Source organism: Crinia signifera, chromosome 19 (assembly GCF_055691185.1).
Source record: "Crinia signifera chromosome 19, ASM5569118v1, whole genome shotgun sequence".
NCBI classification, from domain to species: domain Eukaryota; kingdom Metazoa; phylum Chordata; class Amphibia; order Anura; family Myobatrachidae; genus Crinia; species Crinia signifera.
In genome coordinates, this window is record NC_139226.1 from 141,412,777 (window position 1) to 141,435,293 (window position 22,517).

General features: G+C 48.0%; 1 protein-coding gene across 1 annotated transcript in view; it reads right to left on the reverse strand.

Moving 5' to 3' along the window:
• Nucleotides 1–22,517, reverse strand: part of PKNOX2 (PBX/knotted 1 homeobox 2) — a 314,173-nt gene that overhangs the window by 63,289 nt on the left and 228,367 nt on the right. The window contains exon 7 of the mRNA XM_083161584.1: nucleotides 8,219–8,383. Within this exon, the coding sequence (XP_083017710.1) occupies nucleotides 8,219–8,383 (165 nt within the window). The remainder of the gene's footprint in view (nucleotides 1–8,218; nucleotides 8,384–22,517) is intronic.

A 22,517-nucleotide genomic window follows, 5' to 3' on the forward strand; every position in this document is an offset into this window, starting at 1 on the left:
GCTCCCCCTTTTGGCAATCCCAATCGATTGCTTAATCAGGTTTTTAAACATGTTTAATAATCTGGTATTATCTGCAGATCTTTTTTATATGTGTGGGCATTCCCAATTCGTCTTCTTCATCTATTTACATTATGAACAGCTGAAATGACAATCGATTGGGCAATTTCCAGATATGAAGATGCAATCTTTAGATGGAAAAATCTGCCGATCACTGAAATAAATCTGTAATGTGTGGGCAAATCCAATAGATTGTAGAATCCATTTATCTGGCCAAAAAATCCCTGGATCTGGAAATCCATTTATTGTGATTGCTGATGTATGGAGCCCATAACTCAGTGGCTGATCGGGGGCGGAGCTGACATCACATGACTTCCCTTCACACACCTGGCCACGCCTGCGTATTACCTGACACTCCCAGATAACAGCCGCTCACCATGTAATGATTCCCCAGTGTGTGCAGTCTGTGTGTAGCCCAGGACTTACTCAGCGGCTGTGATAGAATCAGGCTGATCGGAGGCGGAGCTGACATCACATGACTTACTCTCACACACCTGGCCACGCCTGCGTATTACCTGACACTCCCAGATAACAGCCGCTCACCATGTAATGATTCCCCAGTGTGTGCAGTCTGTGCATAGCCCAGGACTTACTCAGCGGCTGTGATAGAATCAGGCTGATTGGGGGCGGAGCTGACATCACATGACTTCCCCTCACACACCTGGCCACGCCTGTGTATTACCTGACACTCCCAGATAACAGCCGCTCACCATGTAATAATTCCCCAGTGTGTGCAGTGTGTGCGTAGCCCATTCCTTACTCAGCGGCTGTGATAAAATCAGGCTGATCGGGGGTGGAGCTGATATCACATGACTTCCCCTCATACACCTGGCCATGCCTGCGTATTCCCTGACACTCCCAGATAACAGCCGCTCACCATGTAATGATTCCCCAGTGTGTGCAGTCTGTGCGTAGCCCAGGACTTACTCAGCGGCTGTGATAGAATCAGGCTGATCGGGGGCGGAGCTGATGTCACATGACTTCACCTCAATTGCCTGGACACGCCTGTGTTTTCCATGACACGCCCAGAAAACGGCAGGTTACCACCCACATGACAGCTTCCTGTCAATCAGCAGGACGGTTTGTGCATGCGTACTACAGGCCGTACCCATGTGCAGTGTATTTATAATCAGCAGCCATGCTATCAGGCCCGAATTATCATCATAGTCTACATCTGCCACTAAGCCGCACATGAGCCACATACAGAATACAGACTCTTCATAGTGCTCATGCGAAGGTGGCATGCCAGTCACACAGGATATCTGCCGGAGAAACCAGCCGCCATGCTTGGAGACATACTGCGGTCTTACTCTGAACGGGAGAAATAAGACTAACAACCCCTCCCGCCACCGATGATCCTTTCATGACTTGGTCCCATTGCAGTTAGATGTAATGATCCTACTATATGCACATAAAGACACAATGGGGCCAATTCAATTAGCAGCCAATATACCCGACTCCAACATTTCAGCTCCGCGTTACTGAAAAGGGGGATCGGTCCCACAGGGCTGGGAGTGTGACAGCATCAGGTTGTGGGCTTTCCGCGGGACCATTCCGCCCGTTATGTATTGCTATTGTGTACCCTCGGTAATATCCCTTTATAACGGACACAAAAGGCGGCTGTCGGAGACATTCCACGCCAGCCATGCGCACGAGAAGCTTTCTGATGAAACTACTTGTGACTGTCGCTGTTACGATCTCTGCCGGGACACACGGCAGCTGTGACATAATTATACCGGCATTAATTAGGGTTTCTGCTATGAATCCCTGTTACAGCCAGCATTGAGTTTTACAAGGCGATACTATATTACTGTCCAATTAGTAGTAATTTTATGTACGGTAGTAGAACAGGCTCCGGTGACCTTGCAGTATATTCTTTGCTGGGAACACTTTGTGGGCTGGAGTCCAAATGATTAGCATGGACCGGATGTATCTGCCGCTCTCTCACTGTACAAGGCAGAGAACTTGGGAATTCACCATCACAAAATGCAGCAGGTTCCTCGCTCAGCACATTTCTCTGGCTATCTGCATTATTAAAATGTAACTCATATACATTAAGGGCGAAATGTAATAGGGGGGCGATTTATGGTCATCTTTAAAAATCGCATGTCTATTGTAAAGCGCAACGGAATCTGCTGCGCTATATAAGAAACTGCAAATAAATAAATAATGTGCAAAAATCGCATATTTTGTGTTAAATTCGCAAATGTAATAGGGTGCGATTTTTGGCTTGCGATTTCACTTCACATGCGATTTTGAGCGATTTTTAGTCATGAAAATGAACAATTTTGTGTAAAAAAAAAATGGTGTGGGGTCCCCCCTCCTCAGCATAACCAGCCCCGGGCTCAGTGAGCCGGACCTGGTTCCAAGAATACGGGGGACAAAAAATCTAGGGGTCCCCCATATTTTGAAACCAGCACTGGGCTCCAACAGCCCGCGGTGTCATGCCACAGCCGGGGGACACTTTTCAAATAAGGTCCCCCGCATGAAACATGAGCACCGTGGCTGGTCAGCCTTGGACGGGGTGCCTGGAGGCGTGGATACCCCAACAAAATAAAGTGGTCACCTGTCTAGGGCTGAAGCCCGGGGCTGTCACTGGCGTCCCCCTGGGCTTTGGACGCCGGCCTGATAGGGTTAATTCATTCATACATAACATTGCTTTATACAGGTGAACTACAAGTGCTGGGACTTGCTGAACCACAAGTCCCAGCATGCGGGGCATTGTAGTCCACCTGTAAAAATAATGTTAACACACAAACACAGAAAAGTACAACTTTATCACACACACCTCACTTTAACACCAACATACTTACAGAACCAGGGTCCAGCGCTGCCTCCCTTCTCCACAGCCAGCTCACTCCGGGGTGAGCTGGCTTCCTGCAGAGGGGTGAGCCGGCTTCCTGCAGCGCTGGTAACAGCACTATACAGGCTGCTAGCATCCTTGGCCCTGATTGGCTGAAAGCGTCTCCATGGAGACGCATCAGCCAACCACGCTAGCAGCCTCTGTAGCGCTGGGACAGTGCTATAGAAGCTGTTAGCAGCATCGCAGGAAGCCGGCTCACCCCGCTGTCAGTGCGGGGTGAGCTGGCTGTGAAAGAGGGATGCAGCGCTGGACCCTTGTGCGGTAAGTATGTTGGTGTAAAAGTGAGATGTGTGTATGTGTAATAAAGTTATACTTTTCTGTGTGTGCCCTACTGTACAACCGATCTCTTTTTAAAAGATATTGTTTATGACTAGTCTGATTAATCTGATAGTCTTACTAATATATCCTGTTAGTGGCATATGTATGTTATGGTCCTTATGGGCCTTTATCATTGGATTGCTGATCCCTATTTTTTGTGTATGTTCACTGAAAAAAAAACAATAAAAATTATTGAATTAAAAAAAAAGTGTCCCCTGGCTGTGGCATGACGCTGCGGGCTGTTGGAGCCCGGTGCTGGTTTCAAAATACGGGGGACCCCCAGATTTTTTGTCCCCCGTATATTTGGAACCAGGACCGGTTCAAGAGTCCGGGGCTGATTTCAGAAAAATGGGGGACCCCTACACTTTTTGTCCCCCATATTTTTGGAACCAGGTCCGGCTCAATGAGCCCGGGGCTGGTTATGCTCAGGAGGGGGGACCTCACACCATTTTTTATTTTATTTTCACACATTTTTAAAGACAGAACCATGCACAGATCTCAATGATCTGTGCATGGTTCTGTCAAATTCACCTGTCAGAACCTGGTCTAATTTTTTTGCGATTTGTGGTAACGCTTAACAAAAATCGCACCCTATTACATGTGCGATTTGTATACTTTATAATGGGAAAACATCTGGATGCGAACTGAAGTGTGACTAAAAATCGCCACTTCAAAATGTGTGATGTCGCCAGGGCCGGTGCAAGGTTTCTTGACACCCTAGGCAAAAATTCTGCCTACTGTCCCCACCCCTCCCCATGCAAATCTGCGAATGAATTGCAAATGCATCGTATTCGTATTGGCAGTTCCTGGGTGTGCCATCTAAGCAAATGTACGTTTGAGGCTGCCACTAATCTGGAAGTGGTCAGTGCTGATATCCCAGACCCACCTTAAAAACACAAGAATAGAAGAGAGCGCACTGTGTTGATCTTTGTTATTATTTTACTCAGTAATTGATTAATTCAGTAAATACACAATAAAATCCAAACTATAAAATACATACATGTATACAATAAAATATTAAACATCCGACTGTAACCACTTTGAGCCCGTATTAGTATTTTAGTAGCCAACGATAAATCATGGAAAGTTCCCGATTGGTTGGTAACAATGCAACAGTTCCCTTTTGATTTCTAGCAGCTGTAATAACGGTTTATTGCTTAGAATCAATGTTCCTATTGGAGAAATAGAAGCATATTACCGGCTGATATAGATGAATGGATGCGGCGGAGGTCTGGTTTCCAGGTGTCCGCTACCACCGGTGTTGCTCTGATGGTATGGGAGCCGGTACCGGGAGCAGACACAGTGGATTCGGGTGGTGGCCGGTCTGCTGGCAACCAGCGTAGCTCCGATGTTAGGGAAGCCGGCGCTGGGAGCTTCCCTAACATTGGAGTTACGCTGGTCGCCAGCAGACCGGCCACCAGCCTGACCAGCCTGCTCCAGAGCCCATGCAGTCATCAGCAGTGTGCTGTGCCACCCTTTAGTGGCCGGTGCCCTAGGCAATTGCCTAGTGGTGGCGCCGGCCCTCGATTTCGCTGCAAAAAGTGTGATTTTTTTTACCGCGAATCGCACCCTATTACATGTGCGAGTTTTGAAAAAAGGGTGATTTCGCACTTGTCTAAAAAAAAAAAAACACCCTATTTCATTTCGCCCTATATGTTTCCTTTGCAGTTGTTTGGGCAAATGTACCGACCAGACGTGCCATAAAAAAAGGGGCAAAAACCGGACATTGGGTAAAATGTGTCAGCTGTGGAGGGTGAAACAGGTGCGGCCAGCAGAACCCCCTGCACTGCCAGTGACATGGATATTACCCAGTTAGACTTCCATCACCAGGTAAGGCTGGACTGGCTGAGTGGGTCAGTAAGGCTTCGCTATTTATTATAAGACGGAGATCTGTATTTACTTACTCGTCGTCACCAAGTCCAAATTAGGCCACAAAATAGTTTCCCTTTAATCTGCGTTGATACTATGGAGCGTGGAAGCCTCAGAGACCATGTGTTAATTTGAATTGAATGGGGCCTTGTTAAATTTATTGACATGAAATGAAAAATCCCCACTGTGGTTTTGAACTGTCATGCTACCCAGAGGCAAGAAATTTTAATTAAAAAAAATGAATATAACAGCGGCCTCCCTCCTGCCTCTTCTCCAGCCTCCTGTAACAGCAGCCAGTGCCGTAAGGAAACTGCATATTATTAGCATTTGCTTCCTGATTATACCCGGATCAGGTGACATCTACAGAAATCCAGTAGTCAGACATCATGGGCAGGTCCAAGCAGCCTGTCAGTGACTGATAAACACGTCTTATTCCTCTATTCCACACCGGATACATGTCCTACTGATCATTCCTGCACCTACACCGGATACATGTGCTACTGATCATTCCGGCACCTACACCGGATACATGTCCTACTGATCATTCCGGCACCTACACCGGATACATGTCCTACTGATCATTCCCGCACCTACACCAGATACATGTCCTACTGATCATTCCCGCACGGACACCTGATACATGTCCTAATGATCATTCCCGCACCGACACCGGATACATGTCCTACTGATCATTCCCGCACCTACACTGGATACATGTCCTACTGATCATTCCCGCACCTACACCGGATACATGTCCTACTGATCATTCCGGCACCTACACCGGATACATGTCCTACTGATCATTCCGGCACCTACACCGGATACATGTCCTACTGATCATTCCCGCACCTACACCGGATACATGTCCTACTGATCATTCCGGCACCTACACCGGATACATGTCCTACTGATCATTCCCGCACCTACACCGGATACATGTCCTACTGATCATTCCCGCACCGACACCTGTTACATGTCCTACTGATCATTCCCGCACCTACACCTGATAGGACTCATTCCAATGCTGTTATCGTAAATACATCTCTACTGTACTGATCATACCTTGACTGATGACCGAAATGACTCATTCCACTGCTGATACACACCCCATTTACTAGCACATTACTTTACTGACACTGTATGAATCATTTCCATTTTGATACCCAACACTACAATGATCAGAAACGTGACTTATTGATGACTGATCATTCCCGCACCTACGCCGGATACATGTCCTACTGATCATTCCCGCACCTACGCCGGATACATGTCCTACTGATCATTCCCGCACCTACGCCGGATACATGTCCTACTGATCATTGCTGCACCTACACCGGATACATGTGCTACTGATCATTGCCGCACCTACACCGGATACATGTGCTACTGATCATTGCCGCACCTACACCGGATACATGTGCTACTGATCATTGCCGCACCTACACCGGATACATGTCCTACTGATCATTCCCGCACCTACACCGGATACATGTCCTACTGATCATTCCCGCACCTACACCGGATACATGTCCTACTGATCATTCCCGCACCTACACCAGATACATGTCCTACTGATCATTCCCACACCTACACCGGATACATGTCCTACTGATCATTCCCGCACCTACACCGGATACAAGTCCTACTGATCATTCCCGCACCGACACCGGATACATGTCCTACTGATCATTCCCGCACCGACACCTGATACATGTCCTACTGATCATTCCCGCACCGACACCTGATACATGTCCTACTGATCATTCCTGCACCTACACCTGATAGGACTCATTCCAATGCTGTTATCGTAAATACATCTCTACTGTACTGATCATACCTTGACTGATGACCGAAATGACTCATTCCACTGCTGATACACACCACATTTACTAGCACATTTCTTTACTGACACCTGTATGAATCATTTCCATTTTGATACCCAACACTACAATGATCAGAAACGTGACTTATTGATGACTGATCATTCCCGCACCTACGCGGGATACATGTCCTACTGATCATTCCCGCACCTACGCCGGATACATGTCCTACTGATCATTCCCGCACCTACGCTGGATACATGTCCTACTGATCATTCCCGCACCTACACCGGATACATGTGCTACTGATCATTGCCGCACCTACACCGGATACATGTCCTACTGATCATTCCCGCACCTACACCGGATACATGTCCTACTGATCATTCCCGCACCTACACCGGATACATGTGCTACTGATCCTTCCCGCACCTACACCGGATACATGTCCTACTGATCATTCCTGCACCTACACTGGATACATGTCCTACTGATCATTCCCGCACCGACACCGGATACATGTGCTACTGATCATTCCCGCACCGACACCGGATACATGTCCTACTGATCATTCCCGCACCGACACCGGATACATGTCCTACTGATCATTCCCGCACCTACACCGGATACATGTCCTACTGATCATTCCCGCACCGACACCTGATACACGTCTTACTGATCATTCCCGCACCGACACCTGATACACGTCCTACTGATCATTCCCGCACCGACACCTGATACATGTCCTACTGATCATTCCCGCACCGACACCTGATACACGTCCTACTGATCATTCCCGCACCGACACCTGATACACGTCCTACTGATCATTCCCGCACCTACACCGGATACATGTCCTACTGATCATTCCCGCACCTACACCTGATAGGACTCATTCCAATGCTGTTATCGTAAATACATCTCTACTGTATGATCATACCTTGACTGATGCCTGAAATGACTCATTCTACTGCTGACACACACCCCATTTACTAGCACATTTCTTTACTGACACCTGTGTGAATCATTTCCATTTGGATACCCAACACTACAATGATCAGAAACGTGACTTATTCCTACGCACACCGGTGCCTCCATCTGCAGAACACATCTACTGATCTCTCCTGTGCCTTTAATCTCATGTTAAAGTCATGTTGTTGAGGAAAAGAAGAGAGAGAAAGACGCAATGACAAGCACTGCGAATACAAACCCCATGCTGACAAGTCAGCCCGCGGCTGCATTCACACTGTACCTTGGCACATCGCTACGGAGCTGCACATTTGCATGTTACAGAGTCTGCAAGAAGCTCTTTCAAGTACCTGTAGACAGCGCGCTTGTCAGCTTCCAGCTGCGCCTGAGGGTCAATCGGAGCACCGGGGACAGGGTTTGCTGTCGCAGAGGATGCTGGGAGATGGACTGGTTGGGCCTTTGCAGTCTGCTGAGCCGTGGCCGTCATCTGCTCAAAGACAAGTATGGCATTGTTAGTAATTACTGGCCTGGTACAATGTATTTCTATAGGTGAGGCTCTAACACCACAGCCTATGTACAAGACAACAAGCACCTAATCCGGGACATACAGACATTTCCTAGGACTGGGTCATATAATACTGTATATATGTATATATTTATTGATCTGCATTTTCTGACTCCTCCTGTGTCACATCTGTACTGGGGACCGGTGCCCAATACTAACAGTGTGCTCCAAATGCATGACACTACTCTACTGCCGGTTATGGTATAAAACGGGATGTGGTCATCTATTAGAATGAACTTAGGTCTACAGTCATTAGGTCGACCCCACTAGGTCGACTGGCAGGAAGGTCGACATGACTTAAGGTTGAATTTGCATAAAGGTCGACATGAGGAAGGTCGACTGGTCATAAGGTCGACATGGGGTTTTTCACTGTTTTTGAGCCGACAGTACCTTCCGCATGTCGACCTTTATGCAAATTCGACCTTAAGTCGTGTCGACCTTGGCCCATGTCGACCTTAAGTCATGTCGCCCTTCCTGCCAGTCGACCTAGTGGGGTCGACCTAATGACTGTAGACCTAAGTTCATTCTGACAGATGTACCGATTCCCTATAAAACATAGACGGACTCATGTTAGACAGTCATATGGTCGACAGGGTCAAAAGGTCGACATGGACACTGTCTAAGTGTACCGCTGCGCTCGCCATGCTTCGGGCTCGGCACAATATTTTATTCTCCCTCCACGTCCTAGTGGATGGTAGGTTATAAAATACCGCCTGTCGCCACATGTCGGCTGAACATTTTGTAAAAAAATGCTTCTACCTTTACCATGTCGACCTTTAGACCCTATCGACCTATTGTGTGTCGACCTTTAGACTGTCTACCTTTTGGCCCTGTTGACCATATGACTGTCAGTCTATGATCAGTCCGGACACCCTCTGCCTCCGGCCGTGTTCTCTACACTTTATAAACAGGAAATGTTACCCAGAATTGTTACGACCTTTTAAGTTACCCAACTGTGATAAAAAGGACCCCGTGCATCTAAACCCCGTTACCGCGACCGGCCAGAGCCATCGATCCACGGCCAACGATGATCGGCGATCCGCATGGGAATCGGGGAATGCTGACTTTTAAAACTCTCCAATTTGTCATTCCCGAGCATTTTCGTGGGAATCTATATTTTTAAAGCGGTCAACTATTCCTGATTCCCGGTCATCAGGGGAATTGGGCATTGTGGCAAAATGTCACCGATGTATAGGGCCGAAAGTGTTCCCCGTCTGGTCAGTCCTACTCTATCATTTTGAACATGACGATTGCTATCACATAAGGCATAAGAAGTGGCTCCAGGTCATTGTATTCCCCACCGCCACCCCCCACTATGCAATGCAGACTAATCCTCCACTAGTGCCTACCTCTAACCTCCCCATCTCTCTCATAGCCTAATCCTGCCCTAATGCATATCCCTCAACCTACCCGTCCTAACATTCCGCTGCTGGTCCGCACAGAGTCGGCATTTCAGATGCAGTCATTCTGCAAAATGCCAACAAGTTTCAACGATGTCAATATAACGGTTGGCAGATCGACTTTGTAAATGTCAACATAACTACACCTTCCTCAGAGGGACTCACATGACCACCTTTGGCCTCCAGAAATTGAGACTAATCAGTGAGTTTGTGGTGGGTTGGGAAAAGAAAGCCGCGCCCAGGCAAAAAAATTAGAAGCACCCTGCTAAACAGCGAGAGAATTGCGTATGGATCCCTAATCGCTATTGCCAATCTGTGCAAATGTGAGGAAGTCTGAAGCTGCCACTAATCTCCGACTGAGACAGGCTGGAAGTAGTCATTGCTGATGTCACAGACTGATCACCAAACCGTCTGGACACGTCAGAAACTACCCCTGTGACTACTGCGATCAAACATAGCGGTCAGGAGTTTTGTCACTAATATCGGCTGTGAATTAACCATGTGGCCGATGTGCACGCACAGTCATTCGATAATCTCCCAAATTGCAAAGTTTCTGATTAGCAATCAGGTCTGAATTAGGCCCGTCTCCTGGTAAATGGCTGGAATTATTGATTTATTACCAGTTATTTATATAGCACACACATATTCCGCAGCGCTGTACAGACAATGGACCTTATTCGCAGCCAGCGGTCGTTCACACGGGGACCGACGTTTGGTGTATGCGCAGCCACACCGAGGTGAGAAATACAAGTGCTTATGGGGGAGGGGGGGGGGGGTAGCTGAGCTGACTGCTCACACCTAGGGAGGGTCAGGCCCAATAAAAAAGAAAGAATGTGGTGGAACGCTCAAAGTGACTGCATTCAGCAGTATACAGATAATAGGATCAATTAGGTATCACATAAAAAAGGAATTTATTTTAATTTATCAATTAACGGACACATAAATCACAATCTAAAAACAAAATGCAAAAGAAATAGATTAAAAAAAAAAAAATTGCAATAAAAATAAGCCCTACATTATAAGGTATTTGTAAAGGACAATGGAATATCATACTACTAATGTGTCCCGCCCGTTCCTATGAATCCTCTCCCCCAGTGGTGTATATAAGGCCTCCCACACTGAAGTCCATAATTAACCGGGTATGAGGGCGTCCATAGACCTGACTGGACGCCTTTTGTTTTGGTCTTCTCTCACAATCGGGGTAGTACGCAGGGGGTGGTATCCCAGCTTCATGGTCCAATAGTTGGTGGACGGCCAATGTGGGGATCCCACATGTGATTTATATGTCTGTTATTGATAGATTCAACTAAATCCCTTGTTTATGTGACACCCAACTGCTGCTATTATCTGTATACTGCTGAATGCAGTCACTGCGAGCGCTCCACCACATGCCGGGTGCGTGTGGTCACGGCGTGCAGACTGTTAGCACGCACCCAAGGCTGAGTCTGGGGGGTAGGTCGGTGGCGGATGGTCACTCCCATGGGAACGTCGGTGCCGGGGGGATAGCTGACATCACCGGAATGTCAGCTGCCCGCCCACTTCCTGAACCTGACAGTCACGTACTGTAGATGATGCATGCACGTTCCACATCAGTCCATGGTTGGAGACCATTCACCCACAGGCTGTGACTAGCCATTCGCAGGCCCCGCATGCAAACACAACACTTTGAGGAAGGGGGGGGGGGACTACCAAACGTTGTGACTCCTCATAATGACCTGTAATGTGACCTTACATAGGAAATATCATCTTTTATTACACATTTTTTATTGAAATTTCTATAACAAATGGGAGCGACGCTGGGGCGTTTTTAGTGGATATTTTGCGCATCTCTCATAGAGATGTTGGAACTCAAAGGGTTAACGATGAAATGAGAGCGGTATTCTGTCCTTGTCCCCACACATCACGCCGCAGTCACCTGACCGACCGCTGCTACCCTTATACTGCCAGGTAACTGGCACCTACTTGGCTGAACACCTCCTCCGCGGCTTTTACATAAACCCCTTAGAATTCATCTCCTGAAGGGCGATATATAATATACGATCCTACCGTCCAGCTAGAGACCTGTTGATCAGATACTGGCCGTAAAAGCTGCGGCCCCCAGTTCCCATGACAACATGGATAATGCATATTTATTATCGTATACGTGGCCTGCTTTGAACAGAAATGCTAGAAATAAATGAGCGGAACTGGGATTCGTGCACCGCACCAGTCCCATCGTCCGCAATGTCACCTCCGCTCGGAGATTGTGGCCCTAAATGTGTAGCAGAAGCCGCAGGTGTCCTCACGTTGGCCCCATGGAAACTCCCATTAGCATCTTCCGAGTACAGCCTCTCTGCACAGGCCATTGACTCTAGTCTGCCCCATGTGGACAGTGTAGGTTTGAGCAGGACAGCTCGCAGCGCAGAGTATTTACAGGACATAGCGGAGACAAGGTGACCGTAACAAGTCCTAGAAAGTTCCTTGAGAACTATTTACATGTGAGCGTAAGGAGCGAGCGGTAAACACGCCACCCGGCGCTCTCAGATGTGGTTCTTAGCACGCTGTGTTCTGTATCAGTCCATATGTGGGCGATTATTCTAATCTCTGCGCAATCTTCATAGTGTGATATTCCGCACACCTCAGACCTGCCGGATTGGCTTACTTTTCCCTCCTTTGTCGGGACTCTAATTGAAAAGGACAGAGGCAGCGGAGATAAAAGGGGCAGCGACTGAATGCAATGAAAATGTAAATCTGGAGTCAGTCAGCTCCCAGCTTCAAAACAAGCCCCAGCTGAGCCACCATTATTGCTTCTTGCTCTGGGATGCTTCAGATTTACAGAGCTGCTGGGGGCCAATTCAGTCAGCGCCTCGCTCCATTGTCGCGGCTGCTAGCCCAAGAGTTTATCTCTAAATAGATTTCTCTTTCCTGCAATAAATCCTTATTTGATATCAGCTGGATCAAAAAATGTAGGGAAAGTGGAGGATTTAAGGGTGACCCCCTCATGTAATCCCACCAGCTGGGAAAGCCGCACCACGCCAGCACAATTAGCTAGGCAAGGACTAGGGGGGTTTTAATAATAAGATAAACTCAATAAAGTTGTGAAGGAGGGCGTAAAATAAATAAAACCAAGTAGAAAAGGTCACTGCTATAATAATTGGCAAATAAGGTAAATGGCGTGCGACTAGGAAGAAAAGCGAGGTTGAGTTTTACACCCCCCACTATCTGAGTAGGCGCAAATGTTCAACTTCCGACAAGAGGAGATGGGCGGCGGTTCTGGCTACAAATACTGCAGTCAACAAGGGGATTCTGGGAGTTAGGACTTTATTAAATGCAGTACAAGGTGAGGAAGGTGCATTTAGGTTTTAAGCAGGGGGGATGCCAGGCCGCAAGCTAATAGCAGCTGGAGCACGGACAGGCAGCCACGGAGAAAGCAATGGCGGCATTTTGAAATTGGTGCCAGCCGCAAGCCATTCGCAGCTTTTGGATTGTCCGTTGCAGTGAGGGCCTGCCTATTGTATCAGTCCTGTGCATCACAGTATTTGCTGCCCTGGATGCAGAGTATTTATCTGAATCTTACACGTCCTTGGAGGCGGCGGATGCCCGGCCATGGGCAGTAATTTAAAAAAATTGAGATTTCTGGACCTTCTCATTGCACCATAACAAAAATGTACTTTTCTAGATCTTTAATACTTCACCAACTCAATAAAAAGAAATATTTTTAAAGGGACAGAACGCACTGTCACTCACACTGATTATGCAGCCAAACCAGGTGACATTTCCAGATAAAACCCCCCAAGAGATGGAATGAATGAACAGCCATGTCCTACAGGTGGGATGGACTTTACAGTGAGGAGTTTACCCACAATCTTTAGGGGTTAAAATCTCAATATCAGTTCGGCTCACAAATGTTCCACACCATGTTCCACCCGATATTCCAGGTATGGAATGCACCATTTCACCCAATGCAATGGAATCGCCTGCATCCCGGACTTCTCACAAGTGAGCAGCGAGCAGCTGAGCTGGGGTGACCCTGGCTTCCCATCTCTCTGTGCGGGGAAATGCTTGTGATTGGCTGAGCAGGACGCAGAAGAATTCCACGTTACATAAAGATGGCGACGCTTATTTCATTATACAATGGGGATCCAGAGACGGGGAGGGGGGTTCATAAGAAATGTAGGTCAACACTGTCAGAAGGTCAATATGGAAAATGTAGAGACATAAAAAGGTCAACATCGGTGGTCGACGTATCATCCAGATAATGTTCCTTCCTGTCCCAGGCTGAGGCTCTACTGTATCTCCAATGAGCTCTAAAGCCCTTTGTCTTGCTTCACGGTGCCCAGGAATGGATTACTGCCAGCAATAACACTTCTACCACGGGCAGCAGCCCCGCTAGCATGGCACCGACACAGAGCCGGACACTGCACACTCGGCATTTGTGTAAAATATAAACAAGCAGACTCTCCATATTACCCCCCATAGATGACGCTTTAGAGATTAGACTGTTGGTGACATCTATAGATTAGACTGTTGGTGACATCCAACCGATATAATGAAGTCGTAATCTGCTATTTTGCCCGCGTGTTTGCCGCTTGGACTTCTCTACCTACAGAAAAGCCCCGGAAATACACACCAGCACTGACATGTCTCTGAGTCAGTCCCAAAGACCGGCGGTGGCTCTCGTTACACAATGACACTGACGCTGAATACACTTTGTTACATTCTGACCTTTCCCCATAAATATGCACAGAAACATGTTTATGAATATTTATTACTAAACACAGCAAGCCATGGTATGCAAATGTGGTATGCAAATGAGCGAGCAAAGCTCAATAATGAGAGAATCAGTGCTAATTATCAACAGCTCGGAGAGACTCACAAATAATGTCATTTCCGCCATGAAAACTTCACCCCAGATTTGCTGTAGTGCAGGAATCTGTCCCAGTGCAGGGCTGTACCTTCTATTACAGTTCCACTGTCCCAGTGCAGGGCTGTACCTTCTAATACAGTTCCACTGTCCCAGTGCAGGAATGTACCTTCTATTACAGTTCCACTGTCCCAGTGCAGGGCTGTACCTTCTATTACAGTTCCACTGTCCCAGTGCAGGGCTGTACCTTCTATTACAGTTCCACTGTCCCATTGCCGGACTGTACCTTCTATTACAGTTCCACTGTCCCATCGCAGGACTGTACCTTCTATTACAATTTCACGGTCAGATTGCAGGACTGCACATTCTATTACAGTTCCACTGTCCCATCGCAGGACTGTACTTTATATTACAGTTTCACGGTCAGATCGCAGGACTGTACGTTCTATTACAGTTCCAATGTCCCATCGCAGGACTGTATGTTCTATTACAGTTCCACTGTCCCATTGCAGGACTGTACCTTCTATTACAGTTCCACTGTCCCATCGCAGGACTGTACCTTCTATTACAGTTCCACTGTCCCATCGCAGGACTGTACGTTCTATTACAGTTTCACGGTCACATCGCAGGACTGTACGTTCTATTACAGTTTCATGGTCCCATTGTCAGGACTGTTCTATAACAGTTCTACTTTACCATCGCAGGTCTGCATGTTCTATTACAGTTCCACTGTCCCATCGCAGGACTGTACGTTCTATTACAGTTCCACTGTACAGTGGAACTACAGCTGCATGCAGGCCAGCTGCATACCAGTAATGCACAGGCCATCATACCAGTATTGCGCAGGCCAGCTGCATACCAGTAATGCACAGGCAAGCATAACAGTAATGCACAGGCCAGCAGCATACCAGTAATGCGCAGGCCAGCCGCATACCAGTAATGCGCAGGCCAGCCACATACCAGTAATGCGCAGGCCAGCCACATACCAGTAATGCGCAGGCCAGCCACATACCAGTAATGCGCAGGCCAGCCACATACCAGTAATGCGCAGGCCAGCCACATACCAGTAATGCGCAGGCCAGCCGCATACCAGTAATGCGCAGGCCAGCAGCATACCAGTAATACGCAGGCCAGCAGCATACCAGTAATGCGCAGACCATCATACCAGTAATGCACAGGCCAGCAGCATACCAGTAATGCACAGACCATCATACCAGTAATGCACAGGCAAGCAGCATACCAGTAATGCACAGGCCAGCAGCATAACAGTAATGCACAGGCCAGCAGCATAACAGTAATGCACAGACCATCATACCAGTAATGCACTGGGCAGCTACATACCAGTAATGCACAGGCCATCATACCAGTAATGCACAGGCCAGCAACATACCAGTAATGCGCAGGCAGGCGGCATACCAGTAATGCGCAGGCAAGCGGCATACCAGTAATGCGCAGGCAAGCGGCATACCAGTAATGCACAGGCCATCATACCAGTAATGCACAGACCATCATACCAGTAATGTGCAGGCCAGCAGCATACCAGTAATGCACAGGCCAGCAGCATACCAGTAATGCACAGGCCAGCAGCATACAAGTAATGCACAAACCAGCAGCATACCAGTAATGCACAAACCAGCAGCATACCAGTAATGCACAAACTAGCAGCATACCAGTAATGCACAAACCAGCAGCATACCAGTAATGCACAAACCAGCAGCATACCAGTAATGCACAAACCAGCAGCATACCAGTATTGCGCAGGCCAGCTGCATACCAGTAATGCACAGGCAAGCATAACAGTAATGCACAGGCCAGCAGCATACCAGTAATGCACAGGCCAGCCTCATACCAGTAATGCGCAGGCCAGCCACATACCAGTAATGCGCAGGCCAGCCACATACCAGTAATGCGCAGGCCAGCCACATACCAGTAATGCGCAGGCCAGCCGCATACCAGTAATGCGCAGGCCAGCCGCATACCAGTAATGCACAGGCCAGCCGCATACCAGTAATGCGCAGGCCAGCCGCATACCAGTAATGCGCAGGCCAGCCGCATACCAGTAATGCGCAGGCCAGCAGCATACCAGTAATGCGCAGACCATCATACCAGTAATGCACAGGCCAGCAGCATACCAGTAATGCACAGACCATCATACCAGTAATGCACAGGCAAGCAGCATACCAGTAATGCACAGGCCAGCAGCATAACAGTAATGCACAGGCCAGCAGCATAACAGTAATGCACAGACCATCATACCAGTAATGCACCGGGCAGCTACATACCAGTAATGCACAGGCCATCATACCAGTAATGCACAGGCCAGCAGCATACCAGTAATGCGCAGGCAGGCGGCATACCAGTAATGCGCAGGCAAGCGGCATACCAGTAATGCGCAGGCAAGCGGCATACCAGTAATGCACAGGCCATCATACCAGTAATGCACAGACTATCATACCAGTAATGTGCAGGCCAGCAGCATACCAGTAATGCACAGGCCAGCAGCATACCAGTAATGCACAGGCCAGCAGCATACCAGTAATGCACAGGCCAGCAGCATACAAGTAATGCACAAACCAGCAGCATACCAGTAATGCACAAACCAGCAGCATACCAGTAATGCACAAACCAGCAGCATACCAGTAATGCACAAACCAGCAGCATACCAGTATTGCACAAACCAGCAGCATACCAGTAATGCACAGACCATCATACCAGTAATGCGCAGGCCAGCAGCATACCAGTAATGCGCAGGCCAGCAGCATACCAGTAATGCGCAGGCCAGCAGCATACCAGTAATGCGCAGGCCAGCAGCATACCAGTAATGCGCAGGCCAGCAGCATACTAGTAATGCGCAGGCCAGCAGCATACCAGTAATGCACAGGCCAGCAGCATACCAGTAATGCACAGATCATCATACCAGTAATGCACAGGCCAGCAGTATACCAGTAATGCCCAGACCATCATACCAGTAATACGCAGGCCAGCGGCATACCAGTAATGCGCAGGCAAGCGGCATACCAGTAATGCGCAGGCAAGCGGCATACCAGTAATGCGCAGGCAAGCGGCATACCAGTAATGCGCAGGCAAGCGGCATACCAGTAATGCGCAGGCCTGCGGCATACCAGTAATGCGCAGGCCTGCGGCATACTAGTAATGCACCGGGCAGCTACATACTAGTTTATGTGCAGGCCAGCGGCATACCAGTAATGCACCGGGCAGCTACATACTAGTTTATGTGCAGGCCAGCAGCATACCAGTAATGCACCGGGCAGCTACATACTAGTAATGTGCCGGCCTCTGTAGCAATGGTTGCGGTAATGAACATGCTGCAGACCTGGTTCATTCCATACATATTTAGATGTAGCTGCGAGAGAGGGTGTAATGACCCTTGCCAGGAGACAATGACCATACCAGCACAACTCCCAAGGGTGCTCAGGAGATAGGGAGGAGGAGAAGGGGCGCAGATTCCCTGGGGTGGAAGGGGCCGTCGCTCAGCAGCTGTGATGAGTTTATTTGCATTAAAATGTGAATTTAATTAGACTCTTCACACTTAAGTAACTCTTCTATTTCTGCAGATCGGAGGTATTTCATTCTCTCCGCTAATCCTTTTAGCCCTAAACCTCCTCCAGCTGCTGGTGAATCTGTGCATCAGCCTCCGCAGATGGGTTAGGTTGTAGTACACACAGTGTAAACTTCCCTCCGAGTGCTGGGCACATACTATAGAAATGTGGTTAGTTTAGTGCCAGGCTGCCATGGTCCCACGTACTATACTGGTCGTACTGACACATGCGTCTGCGGGAGACCAGAAAGACTCAACTCTGCGAGAAACAGATTCAATGTACGATGATGTGATCTCTAAAGAGGAAGCTTTAACTCTGTCTCCCCGCAGCAGCACAGCAGGGTCCCATGGGGGTGTGCAGGTAATACAGGGGCCTGATTACGGACAGCTAATGGCCTTGCTGCACTCAGGACAAGGGCCTTCAGTTACAGGGCCTGTATGTGCATGGGTTTTCACAGGGTGGTTAAGATGGTACCTGAACGATGACACGGCAATGGTTACCACATGACTTTTTAATACTATATCCACATGGACTCCGTTTGGAAGCAGTAAAGGCCCATAAGGGTACGCAGAGCAAATTGAGGCTCAACGTGCTTAGGTGTCAACATTGACAACAAACAAAACCCTGAAAAACTCATGTCCGCCTTATACAGGTGAAATTCAAAAAGTTAGAATATGTAAAGTTTCCACCATCTGTTGATTTGGAGATCCATGTCATCTGCTGGTGTTGGTCCATGGTGCTTTATTAAGTCCAGAGTCAACACAGCCATCTACCAGGACATGGTACACCTGCCCACACTGCCAAATGTACCAAAACCTGAACCCCATACAGAATCTATGGGGCATTGCCAAGAGAAAGATGGGAGACATGAAGTGCGATGGGGCCGGCTAGATGGTACTAGAATAGGGGGTGAGTCCTGTATTGGAGAGTGGATATTTGCTATCACAAAGGACTGGTGTTAGGAGCTGGGATCAGGTCTTGATCATAGTCCTGTATTGTGAGAGGGCATTGGATACCAACCAAGGACTGGTGTTAGGAAGTGGGACCAGGCCCTGCTTACAGTCCTGTATTGGAGAGTGGATATTGTATATCAGCCAGGACTAGTTCAGTGGCGGGATGAGGCCCTGCTTACAGTCCTGTATTAGAGAGTGGATATTGTATATCAGACAGGAATAGTTTAGTGGCGGGATGAGGCCCTGCTTACAGTCCTGTATTGGAGAGTGGATATTGTATATCAGCCAGGACTAGTTCAGTGGTGGGATGAGGCCCTGCTTACAGTCCTGTATTGGAGAGTGGATATTGTATATCAGCCAGGACTAGTTCAGTGGCGGGATGAGGACCTGCTTACAGTCCTGTATTGGAGAGTGGATATTGTATATCAGACAGGACTAGTTTAGTGGCGGGATGAGGCCCTGCTTACAGTCCTGTATTGGAGAGTGGATATTGTATATCAGCCAGGACTAGTTCAGTGGTGGGATGAGGCCCTGCTTACAGTCCTGTATTGGAGAGTGGATATTGTATATCAGACAGGAATAGTTTAGTGGCGGGATGAGGCCCTGCTTACAGTCCTGTATTGGAGAGTGGATATTGTATATCAGCCAGGACTAGTTCAGTGGTGGGATGAGGCCCTGCTTACAGTCCTGTATTGGAGAATGGATATCTATATCAGCCAGGACTAGTTCAGTGGTGGAATAAGGCCCTGCTTACAGTCCTGTATTGGAGAGTGGATATTGTATATCAGCCAGGACTAGTTCAGTGGTGGGATGAGGCCCTGCTTACAGTCCTGTATTGGAGAGTGGATATTGTATATCAGACAGGACTAGTTCAGTGGTGGGATGAGGCCCTGCTTACAGTCCTGTATTGGAGAGTGGATATTGTATATCAGACAGGACTAGTTTAGTGCCGGGATGAGGCCCTGCTTACAGTCCTGTATTGGAGAGTGGATATTGTATATCAGACAGGACTAGTTTAGTGGCGGGATGAGGCCCTGCTTACAGTCCTGTATTGGAGAGTGGATATTGTATATCAGACAGGACTGGTTTAGTGGTGGGAGAAGTACCTGCTTACAGTCCTGTATTGGAGAGTGGATAGTGTATATCAGCCAGGACTAGTTCAGTGGCGGATAAGGACCTGCTTACAGTCCTGTATTGGAGAGTGGATATTGTATATCAGCCAGGACTAGTTCAGTGGCGGGATGAGGCCCTGCTTACAGTCCTGTATTGGAGAATGGATTTTGTATATCAGCCAGGACTAGTTCAGTGCGGATAAGGACCTGCTTACAGTCCTGTATTGGAGAGTGGATATTGTATATCAGACAGGACTAGTTTAGTGGTGGAATGAGGCCCTGCTTACAGTCCTGTATTGGAGAGTGGATATTGTAGATCAGACAGGACTAGTTTCGTGGCGGGATGAGGCCCTGCTTACAGTCCTGTATTGGAGAGTGGATATTGTATGTCAGCCAGGACTAGTTCAGTGGCGGGATGAGGACCTGCTTACAGTCCTGGATTGGAGAGTGGATATTGTATATCAGACAGGACTAGTTTAGTGGCGGGATGAGGCCCTGCTTACAGTCCTGTATTGGAGAGTGGATATTGTATATCAGCCAGGACTAGTTCAGTGGTGGGATGAGGCCCTGCTTACAGTCCTGTATTGGAGAGTGGATATTATATATAAGCCAGGACTAGTTTAGTGGCGGGATGAGGACCTGCTTACAGTCTTGTATTGGAGAGTGGATATTGTAGATCAGACAGGACTAGTTTAGTGGCGGGATGAGGACCTGCTTACAGTCCTGGATTGGAGAGTGGATATTGTATATCAGACAGGACTAGTTTAGTGGCGGGATGAGGCCCTGCTTACAGTGCTGTATTGGAGAGTGGATATTGTATATCAGCCAGGACTAGTTCAGTGGTGGGATGAGGCCCTGCTTACAGTCCTGTATTGGAGAGTGGATATTATATATAAGCCAGGACTAGTTTAGTGGCGGGATGAGGACCTGCTTACAGTCTTGTATTGGAGAGTGGATATTGTAGATCAGACAGGACTAGTTTAGTGGCGGGATGAGGCCCTGCTTACAGTCCTGTATTGGAGAGTGGATATTGTATATCAGCCAGGACTAGTTCAGTGGCGGGATGAGGACCTGCTTACAGTCCTGTATTGGAGAGTGGATATTGTATATCAGACAGGACTAGTTTAGTGGCGGGATGAGGCCCTGCTTACAGTCCTGTATTGGAGAGTGGATATTGTATATCAGCCAGGACTAGTTCAGTGGTGGGATGAGGCCCTGCTTACAGTCCTGTATTGGAGAGTGGATATTATATATAAGCCAGGACTAGTTTAGTGGCGGGATGAGGACCTGCTTACAGTCTTGTATTGGAGAGTGGATATTGTATATCAGACAGGACTAGTTTAGTGGCGGGATGAGGCCCTGCTTACAGTCCTGTATTGGAGAGTGGATATTGTATATCAGCCAGGACTAGTTCAGTGGTGGGATGAGGCCCTGCTTACAGTCCTGTATTGGAGAGTGGATATTATATATAAGCCAGGACTAGTTTAGTGGCGGGATGAGGACCTGCTTACAGTCTTGTATTGGAGAGTGGATATTGTAGATGAGACAGGACTAGTTTAGTGGCGGGATGAGGCCCTGCTTATAGTCCTGTATTGGAGAGTGGATATTGTATATCAGCCAGGACTAGTTTAGTGGCGGGATGAGGCCCTGCTTACAGTCCTGTATTGGAGAGTGGATATTGTAGATCAGACAGGACTAGTTTAGTGGCGGGATGAGGCCCTGCTTACAGTCCTGTATTGGAGAGTGGATATTGTATATCAGCCAGGACTAGTTCAGTGGCGGGATGAGGACCTGCTTACAGTCCTGTATTGGAGAGTGGATATTGTATATCAGACAGGACTAGTTTAGTGGCGGGATGAGGCCCTGCTTACAGTCCTGTATTGGAGAGTGGATATTGTATATCAGCCAGGACTAGTTCAGTGGTGGGATGAGGCCCTGCTTACAGTCCTGTATTGGAGAGTGGATATTATATATAAGCCAGGACTAGTTTAGTGGCGGGATGAGGACCTGCTTACAGTCTTGTATTGGAGAGTGGATATTGTAGATGAGACAGGACTAGTTTAGTGGCGGGATGAGGCCCTGCTTACAGTCCTGTATTGGAGAGTGGATATTGTATATCAGCCAGGACTAGTTCAGTGGTGGGATGAGGCCCTGCTTACAGTCCTGTATTGGAGAGTGGATATTGTAG